This window comes from Egretta garzetta, unplaced genomic scaffold, assembly GCF_000687185.1.
Source record: "Egretta garzetta isolate BGI_Z169 unplaced genomic scaffold, ASM68718v1 scaffold259, whole genome shotgun sequence".
In the NCBI taxonomy this organism is placed as follows: Eukaryota; Metazoa; Chordata; class Aves; order Pelecaniformes; family Ardeidae; genus Egretta; species Egretta garzetta.
The window spans coordinates 121,466-132,387 of NW_009260770.1; the positions used below are offsets into that span (position 1 = coordinate 121,466).

General features: G+C 35.4%; 1 protein-coding gene across 1 annotated transcript in view; it reads left to right on the forward strand.

The window, feature by feature from the left end:
• Positions 1 to 1,732: 1,732 nt before the first annotated feature.
• The window catches only part of CDH19 (cadherin 19), a 40,644-nt gene continuing 31,454 nt past the window's right edge, over positions 1,733 to 10,922 (forward strand). Inside the window, exons 1-2 of the mRNA XM_009646217.1 lie at positions 1,733 to 1,930; positions 5,086 to 5,380. Of these exons, the coding sequence (XP_009644512.1) occupies positions 1,733 to 1,930; positions 5,086 to 5,380 (493 nt within the window). The remainder of the gene's footprint in view (positions 1,931 to 5,085; positions 5,381 to 10,922) is intronic.

The window sequence follows — 10,922 nt, forward strand, 5'->3', positions numbered from 1 at the left end:
TTTGACTATTCAGCTTTCATTGTCTGAGTTGTTGGTCCTTTGGTATCTACTGCAATAAAATGAATGTTCATTTTCAAAATTAGTTTCTGTGCAAATTACTGCTTACTGTTAAACATGCCGACTGTAAAGAGAGAGTCTCCAAGGCCTTTAAGCCTTTTAAACCTCAGTCAGGTTTTATTTGAGGGCCAAGTTGAGCTTTGTCAGCCTTGTCTTCTATGTCACAAATATTATTCTTGCAGCTTTAGGAAAACAACCAATTTTCCACAGAAAACTGAAATGAAAGAGTACCTGAATCACATCCCTTCCATTCAAGTCTTGTCTTGCACTGTTACAGCTTGCACAGTTGAAAACCAGAAAATGTTAAAAAATTAGAATGTGCACTTTAACACCTACAATTCTGTATGACTTACTATTAGAACTCCTTCATCTTTTTCTCAGTAAATGCACATACGCAGAATACATTTTAACACAGTAAGATTCAACGTCATGTAAAATTGCTGGAAGGGAGAAAATAGTTGTCTATATGACCTGTCTGCCATTTTAAACAATTATGGCATTTCTCTTTGCATAAGGATGGGTATTTATAACATTATTATTTAAATCATGATCTTAAAATACATAAATTCATGTTTTATCCTGGACGGGTAAAAGGCTCATGAGTTTTTTAGGCCTAAAGTAGATGCAGCAAATTATTTTTGCCAGTGTGTTGTACAAGCTGACTGACATGATAAATTCATAAACCAGACTGCTCCTGCATAGAAAATGTTATTCTTCAAGGCTAAAGTTTTGAAAAGAATGGCTAAAGGGCTAAAGTCATTGCCAAATAAAGTTTTAAGACTTGAAATGTCTGTGGTACAGATTTTCAAAATTTTCCTTTTTGCCACATAGAAGATGGCCGTTCTTAACTGAACACTGCACTTTATCTAAAATACAGAGTTTTATTTATTCTACAAAAAATCACTGAAAAGTCAATAATAGTATATAGTTCGTGCAAAGTCTTCATTTTCCGAAAGAATATTTTGTGCCAATGAAACTAGCTGCAGAAAACTACAGCTTTCAAGATGCATTTGACCTTTTTCTGTTTAATTGAAGACAAGAACGTCAGAGGTGGCAAAATCAGGTAAGATTGACCAAGAAGGAGGAAGTTGCGCATTTTTGCTGATTTTTTATGGTAGCCTACCAGCTTCAACATTTTTGCAAGCATTTTGCTGAGTTGGGAAAAAGGGAAAAAAGAGGTTAAAAAAAATACCTGCACTGCTCTGTTTCACCTGTCAGTCATCAGGGCCACCAAGGCTAGATGTTCACCCTTCAGGCAGTTCTGTGACTGCAGCTCAAAATAAGCCCTGTCTAAACAGAAACATACAATTATTCCAATCAAATTATTTCTAGGCTACACGATACAATTACCCAACTTAATTTGGAAGATGAATTAATTGAAGGATGATTTTCCTTTTTTGCATAAAGTCCCTCTGTAGGATATTCATAAAGGAAAGTTGAACACTTGACTTTCATGCCAGAGTCTCTAAGAGAATCTCTATTTTAATCAGAAACAGACTTAGTTTCAGCTCTTTCCTTTTAGGGAGAAGAGGAAGTTTAACATTGCAAATCAGCTTTTATATTGGCACAGAATCAATATGTAAAAGTGGCAAGAAAAAAGTGATGTTTTCTCAAAGTTTTTTTTCTTTTATTCTCCTCTTCTACAGATAAAAATTGATTGAAAGAAGGGTTCAGCATGAATTGCTCCACGTTGCTATCTCTTGTGCTGATGCTGGTTCAACTTTGGCCTTGCTCTCCAAGCATGCAGAAACGCAGAGCTCAGAACAGAAATCAGTCTTTCACAGCAGTTCGAAGAGTGAAACGTGGTTGGGTATGGGAGCCACTTTTTGCAACTGAGGAACAAAATTCAATGGCGCCTGTGTATGTTGGACAGGTATGATAAGTAAAGATTCAAGGACAGTACAAGGTTAGATTTACCATTGCTGATTAGCTGCTTACTACCTGGACTTGAAAGACCAAGCATCTCCAGTGACCTGGAAATATCAAGAAAAGTAGAAAGAGGAGCTCAGAGAGCTGTAATTAGTCAGCACAACATCTCTCCTTTCCTGTGACCTGACTTAGGGTCAGAGAACTCCAAGTGCTGGAGGTTGTGGCCATACCACGGACCTTCCTTCACCTAGGTCTGCTGTCAGGGAAGCTCACCATTCACTCTGTTCCTAAAACTAGTTCCATAAACAGCAGATGAAAATATCAAGCTGAAAAGTTCCTTTCTGTCTTCTGAATGAAAGTTAAGGACTCATTTATCAATATCGGACAATTTGCTTGTGCTATTTTTGGCACTGCATCAAAGCAGCCATAGTGAGTGCAGTGTAGTTTACAAACAGTATTTAGCATGATTTTCTATTACACTAAGTAGCAGCTGATTTACCCCTCATTAATTTTTAATGAAGCAGATTAATACTAAATCCTTTTACCACTGAGAAACTACAGGAATCTGCATGGTTCATTAGATTAACGTAAGTTTAGCACAACGAGCAATTATTTTTCACCCTCCTTTAAAAATGTGCTTTAAGATAATTGTCTTAATGAGTCTTTATCTTCCCCTTTCTTCTTTCTCTGCTTATTATTGTTATTATTATCTATTATTATTATTTATTTTTGTATACTACAAGTAATTGTAATCTTGAGATCTAGTTTTCTTTAAGGCACTTTCTAGATGAATGAACCAAAATAAGTTTAACTGCTAATTAACTAGCACTAAAATTTAATTGGGCCCAAAGGGTGAAGTACTCAAAATTCATTAATTACTTTTCACAGACCCTTCGAAGTAACTGCTATGGATGTGTGATATCTCATTTCTGAAAGAACAAGTGTAGACATACTATTTTTTTAATTATTTTTACTTTCCCCATAGATGGAAAACAGTTTCCTGTAAAGAAACTTCATAAATGTCATGTATTTTCATACAGCTTTAGAAAAATTTTGTAATTTTGCCTTTCTATTTATCACAGGTAAACGGTGAGGAATTTTTATTGAAGATTATGGTTAATTTATTGCAGTCTAAGCAGACATATTTATTTGTGTCTTTTTATTGAGTAGACTATGCTCTGCTTTCAGTAAATGAAGTGATAGACTGTGATCAACACGCAAATTTTCACAAATAAGGCCCTGAAGGAAACTGTATCAATGAAAATACAAAGGTAGAGAGTCTCTGTTTTTGAATCACTATTCCATATCAACTTCTTTTTGCAGTCAGATTCAGAGCTCAATCTTCAAACTTCATTTAACATACACTCATGGATCCTTTTCCATTATCATGTTTAAGAAAAAGAAACATGTCCATCAGCACTGCGATGGCAGATATATGAGAACAAATACATAAATTCTTGTTCCCAGTTCTCATTTGCAATGGAAAGACCATTTATTCTTTTGTGTCTAGCTTAATAAAACAGGTAAACTGAGAATCTTCAGTATACTTTCTCAGCAAATGTCATCTGAAAGACACCTCACATTTAATGTGGTCAAGGTCATGAAAATCTCTTGGGGATAAATGTGATCATATCTGAACCCCATCTCAGGTTCAAGATCTAGATATTCATCACCTTTCTCATGCCCTGGGGTTCATGACAAGGAAACCAAGATTTATGTATTGAAAAGAATCTGTGGTGCCCCTTAGCCAGATGACAAATTTGGATGGTGTTAAAATGTGTTCAACCGGACCACTCATTAAGGGCTGAACCTGCCCCATGTTTTGCACACAGCTACTTGTGTTGAAAATATTTGACTTTAAGTTGTTCATATTTTAAATGGTTCTAAACTCCCTTGAAAATTCTCATTCTTGTACTGACAAGGGGAATTAACTCTATATAATTTAGGGCTTAAATTCTACTGACAAATCTCAGAGCAGGAAGTCAAAACTGTTCCTCATACCTCACAGCAGTGTCCTAGTCACATTCTGAATAAACTATCCATTTGATGCATGCAGAAGGTTATGCATCATGAAAAATTAAAATTACAATTATTTTTTCAACTTCAGGAGCAATTACAAAATATGTTCAGTAGCTCCAATAGGGAAATGTGCCCTTTGTACCTCATAGTTACTTCTTTCCCACTCTGTGGCCTCATATCCTACACTGAGCTGTACGGTGAATAAGCATGAAGCAAAACAGTGAGATTGCTGAAGTCAACAGGTAGACGTAATTATTTGCATGTAAAACCTGCTGCCTTGCTGGAAAAGCAGGTTGAATAAAATTATTTTTTTTTACATTGGATTTTTCAGTCATTATCCAGGCTCTTGAAGATTTTGGCATCTTTTGTTCCAAACCCACAATAAATAAATAATTAAATAGAGAATTAATGGTAATGATAGAAATTTATGTTCCCAAAAAATTCAACTGTGGGTGCTTGACAAGAAATAGAGTTACTGCTATTAAAAAAGTACTGTTACATATTGTTAACATTAAACAGAACAGTTTTGTTGGCGTGAACAAATGCAATTGGACCACAATGGTCTCCAGGGCTCAGCTCTATCAGAGGAATAATCATCATAAAGTTCATCTTAGCAAGAGAACAGAGGATGCAGATCATCCTGGAAGGAAATGGAAAATGTCTATCAATTTATTTCAGAATAAATAATACAGACTTATACCACAGAATGGCTTTTCATTTCTTTAATATTTCAACAGAAATAGAACACCACTGTCTCTCATATTTACATGTAGTATTGCTGAGTATAAAATATACGTAAAACTTACAGACTACACTTGTCATGCATAATAATAAAAAATTTAGATGTTTCATGACCTTTGCAGTGAACTAAAGTAGGTGCTTATATTCATTCCCTTCACTTCAAAGTGCTTGAAGTATCTTTTTTCAGGTTTACCATGCAGTTATAGGTCTGTTATACTATCCCATTTTAAAACTGAGCCAAGACTGGCTGAAAATGTGACAGTACCCTCTTTTAATTAGTATCCAAGAAGGCTCACTAGTGACAGAATTCACTGTAGAATGAAAACAAAGCCTAAAATGAATATTCCAGAACTTTATTCCTCCCAAAATGTGTCTTGTTTTTCTGTTTTGTACTTGCAGCTGGAATCAGATTTAGACAAACAGGATGGCAACATAAAATATATTTTGACTGGGGAGGGAGCTGGAAGCATTTTTATCATTGATGAAAATAATGGCAAAATTTATGTGACACAAAAGCTGGATCGAGAAAAGAAATCTTTCTACACTCTAAGAGCACAAGCAATTAACAGGAGCACTGAGCTTCCTGTTGAACCTGAATCAGAATTTATTATCAAGGTTCGAGATGTCAATGATCATGAACCACAGTTCTTGGATGGACCTTATGTGGCCACAGTTCCAGAAATGTCACCTGAAGGTATGACATGCTATGAATCAAACTATTTATTTCTTGATTTTTTTTCTAGACAGCTATGTTGATATAAAATCTTTAATTGGAAATTAATGCTTGGAAATTTGCAAAAGGTATATTCTTAAACCTAAGGTTGTGCATACCTCTACTTAATATCCTTGCCTTTAAATATTTAGACAACTACATGTATCCAAGTCATTTTACAGAATCTGGATGCATGCTTGGATTTACTATGGAGAGTTTTCTTTCCCATCAGTGATTCAGCCTTGAAATTGTTACTTGTTTAAAAATAAAACATTACCATTCAAAATAAGTAGAGTACTATAGCCAGTTGATACTGCAAAGGAGATTTGGGGCCAACAGATTTCACTACTTTTTCAATCAGTATAACAACCTAGACTCTAGAAAATTTTTCAGTGTGTGATTATTGTTACAACCTGTCAGCTCTTCAGGCTTCTACCAATCTGAAAGAAAAGTATCATGCACATAAATTTTGAAGTCCTCTGACCACAGCTGACTCTTTTAAGGACATAACTATAAGCTTGGTTGAACTGAAAAGTACACCACAGCATCCTTCAGTCTACTCTGGATCTGCTTAATAATTAAATAATACGTCTTTGTTATAGCCTGTGTAGTATAAATCATAACTGTACTGTAACGAGAAAGAATCACATCCACCTCACAAGCACTTGTAATTTTCTCCCCAAAGACAGAGATAGTTTCCTTCCTATAAGTAATGGCTTCAGGACAGCAATGGTATGAAGCTGATGAGGGGATGATATGATGAATACCCGCACACCATGTATGATGCCTACCTATTTACACTGCCAAGCCTCTTTCCTATCAGTCAGCTTCTCTTTATTTGGATTAGATGGTGTGCAGTGAAGGACTGTCTTCTGATTTCCTAAGCACACGAATTGTAATTTTCTTGTCAAGAGGAGCAACTTAATCCCTGCACCTCTTCTTTCCCACCTCCACACGATCAAACAGATATGTACTAGAATCTGTCATGTATCTGGAAACTTAATACAACAAATATGAAGTAAAGTCAACATCTGACAAATATAGGTGTATATGTAAGTATATGTGTACATACATATATATATACATAGATAATGTATACACATACTTTTAAATTTTTAAACAAAACCAAAGTGTGAATACAGCTGACATAAACAAACATGTTATAGATACTGCTATCTCCAAATGACGATCTTCAGAATCAAAGGAAAACTTGATTCTTTAAATCTTATGGAAAGACTCACAGTAATCTCTTAAATTCATACTGATCTCTCTTTCAGTTATTTCTGTTGTAAATAATATTGAAAAGAAATTCAAATATTGTGCTACTTAAAACTGTATGAATTAATGAGGTCATTAACATAATAACATCAGTGATCATAAAAGGTCTATGTTTCATTCAGCGTTACCTATTCAAATTTTAGGGCAGATTCAGTGAATCTTTCACAGGGAGCTGTGAACTTTATCTTCTTCTGCCGGCCTGGATAGCAGTTGCAAGAAAAAGATATTCATGCCTGGGGTTTAGTCAAAAGTGGGGTTAGTATCCTAATTTCTGCCAGGAAGCAGTAGCTCACCATCACTACCAGCAGTAGCTACAGAAGACATCCATTTAATCACTTCATTTCCTAGTCACCCTACTTATACCACCTTCTACCAGGGAAATCACTTTTGGGGGTATGATTTTTTCTTCACTGTCACTTTCTTCCACGCAGACAGATTTTTTTTCCTCAAGACTTCTGCATCTGAGCTCTCGGTCAAATAACTTTTTTTTTTTTTACATAATCAGTTGCTTGTTCAGAGGGTACTTCCACCCTTTTCACCTTGCTCATTCATTCAGGTTTGGAGACAAGAAGACAGGTGCCTTGTCAAGGACCTTTTAATTTTTTTTTTATGTGCTTACAGTAACAATGGGTATAGTTCGTTGTCTAGAAATATCTGGGCATTTTTATCTGGGATTACACAGATTTAGGATTTTGACAATGCCCTTTGTTTCTTTTCCTTTTTTTTTTTTTCCCCCCTCTGGTAAAGCATTGTTTATGAGACACATGGTCTCATAAAAATGGTTTTAAAATAGCTGATAATTTCGTGTGGCTTGATTTATACTCGCAGAGACCTGTAGCCATTCAGAGAAGTATATCAAGAATTGACTTATGGATTCCTTCTATTTTATTTTCATGTCTTAATGATGAGCTCCTGTCTTAATGGTGGCTATATAGGAAAAAAAAAAAAAGAGAAAAGTTAGTAGGGCAGTACTTATGGCCAAAACCCAACAGTAATAATCCCATACCTCTGTTTCTCATGTGAAACCATCAAGTAGTTGACAGATGAGAAGTTTCAATCTACATTGACTTGAGTCGGCTATAAACTGATACCCTAAAAATGAAAGGCTCAGAAGTCTTTATTTAATCTCCTGTGTCATCTATTATATATTTAAATTCCTAAAATACCATATCACTTCAGCATGAGATAAATTAAAACGTGAAAAACTTAATTTATTTTGAGATATTCCTGTAAGATTATTAAAAAAAAAAAAAGATTCTAGTAAAATTTAGAAATAAATTAAATGGAAAAAAAAAATATCAGAAGTAACACCACTTCCCATTTTTCAGAATGGGCCAAAAATAAAACGCTCCCTGTGCGCCTCCTCTCTCAGACACAGACTACCTGAAATAGTAAACTCACAGATTTGCAATCATCCAGTGTATGATACTTGAATCTAAGTCAGTCCTATGGATCTTGAAATATTTTCTGCACTGCTTCGTCTACATTTGACCTTTCTCTCACTAATATGGTAACTATTTCAGAGATAATTCTTTTACCTACTTGTTCCATGTAGACACATAGACAGTACTGCACTACTGGCATATTAATATGTATGTCTGGCATATAGAATGTAAGTGGAGTGATATATAATACTACATACCTTTAACAGTGGTCAGCTCCAATGAAATAGCTGAGCTACACCACGAGGACTTCTCTGGGTTCACTTACCCTGCTTCTCAAAGGGTAGGAACTGCACGTCCGAGGTGAAACCTCTTTCAGTGTGCATCCTAAAGCATTAATCCATACAAGGAAATTTCTAACCTCCCAGTAGGCAGAAACAGTAACCAGCTAGAATTTGCAGCGTTGATACTGCAATACTTCATTATATCAATGCTTTTCTCCCAGTAAAATAGAACACCCTCTTGCATAGTAAGGAATGTAGACCAGAATTAGTTTAAATGGTACAGTGTAATAGAGATACTTGGTCTTTGCACTGGTTCAGAGCTCTCTAGCAGCAGTTCAGCTCACTCATGCTAGTCCTGGGATCTCCTAGTAATTTCCTCAAAGAAAACATGCTCGGGAAGTGTGGTCAATACTTGGGAAAGCAGTTCACTGTTAGTGAACATTCTGTCTGGAAATAAGAAAGCAAGGAGACAATAATTCACAGCCATTTGCCTCAAAGAACCACAGAAAAACAGGAAATCGTCGCGTATCGTTTTGCCTAAAGTTAGGTACAAGTATCAATATCTATATACTAATGTGCCAAAAATTAGAATGCATTTTACTTTTTTCTTAGCTCTGTTTTATCTTCAGTACCAAGTTTTATTAGGATTTTATATGCAAGTGTCACAGTAAATGAAAAGTGTGTCAGCAAATGGACTCTCTTCTGAGAACAGAGGACTGTGGTTTTCCCTCAGGTATTTGGTACAATTTTACATTAAGTTTCTTCCATATAGCTGTTAAACTTGTACAAATGCAGTATATCTGATGGAATGGTTAAGAGTCAGATGCAATAATGTATCAGTACTTAAAATTTTTACAGATTTCAAGCTCTAGTTAGAAAAATGAATAAGTATTTCCCATATGAAGGCCCTATAGTTTACTTAATGGGCTGCAATATATAAGTGGCACTACAATGTTTTGCCCAAGAACGGTAAAACCGGCTGCAGGTATACAAAGAAAAATCTAATACAGCAACCAGCAAAATGTAGTTTGTCTTAAATAAAGCTAGTAAAAAGCAAACAATTTGTAAGCATGTTTTTTATCCAGCTTAAGACATGTATTTGGGGCTAAACTTTATATCAACAACACACAGACGCCTGTATTTACAAATGCATGTTTGAAAGCCCACAGACATATTCAGTTAATTTCTCTCCGCCATGATATCCACTTTAACATAAATGTTGTGAAACCGTATCATGGTTGGATTGCCAATTATATCATGTCATGGCTGGAATGTCAAGAAGTGGGGTTGGTTTTTTTGTTTGTTTGTTTTGTTGTTTGGGGGATATGTGTTAATTGATAGTTTTAAAATATATTATTTGTAGCTGATCAATTATTCTTCTCCCAACCATGGAGTTATAAAAAATTACTTTTTGGAGTTTTTGACTACATAATATTAACACTGTAATTTCTAGCACTCAAATACATATGTGTAGATAAACCTGATTCCATTCAGCAAATGGCTTGCTTTGTTTGCTGCAAGTTAAATGTATGAAGAAATACAGGCTTCATAGCAGTGAAAAATTAAAAACTGAAGAAGTATTTTAAACCCAAGATAATATTTTTCTTCTGCTTATTGTATAGTCCATATTTATTGTAGACATTCATATAGTGATCATAAAATCTTTGTCCTAAAAAAATGTGAGAAACCATAGTTCTCTCTTTACTGCCACCCCAGTTTAAAAATACCCTTCCTCCTGGGAGTGCAGATCTGTTATTGTTTCTCTCCAGGCTGTCTCCCTCCTTACCAGATGCCCTGTGCCTGCTCATCTTTCTGTTATATTCACCAGCTGCATCTCACTGAGCCCAGCTGGGCAAATTCCATGTTTTTGCCTTCTGCTGTACTCTGGAATAGTCAACAGGCAGACAGAAAAGTAGACTGGGGCTTAGAGAAGCGGCAAACATTGTTTTAGATTCAACATTTCTTTCTAAAGGTTAGAGACCAGATAGAAAATAAATCTACCTTTAAATGGGTGAGATGCAAAAAATGTAGTGATAATTTTGCATTCCTATATTTGTTGGATTTTATTCCTGATTTATTAAACATGGTGCTCTAAACAAGTCTGTTTCTAAATGTAGTTGTGAGCTCTTGGGTTTATTAAGTAGAAAATGGCATTTATAATAGACTGTACCTATTAGATTATTCATAGTTCTTGATCCCTTCCTAACTAACACTCCATTTTCAAAGCAACTGCATTCTTGTCATGCTAAATTGTCTTAGAGAATAAATTTCCCATAGTAGTTAGAACAGTTTCCATAGACCACAGCTGATACGAAGTTAACAGTTGTGTAGCTGAGGATTTCCTTTACCCTTCAGACTTATTAAAGAATAGTGTTATTTCTGAAGCATATACATGACCTGGTTAAATATTAGTCTGTCATTTTGTATTGGGTTTGTGTAGTAAGGTCTTGGTAGTGGGGGGCTACAGGGGTGGCTTCTGTGAGAAGCTGCTAAAAGGTTTCCCTGTGTCCACCGCTGGCCAAGGCCAAGCCAATCAGCGACAGTGGAAGCGCCTCTGTGGTAACATTATTAAGAAGGAAA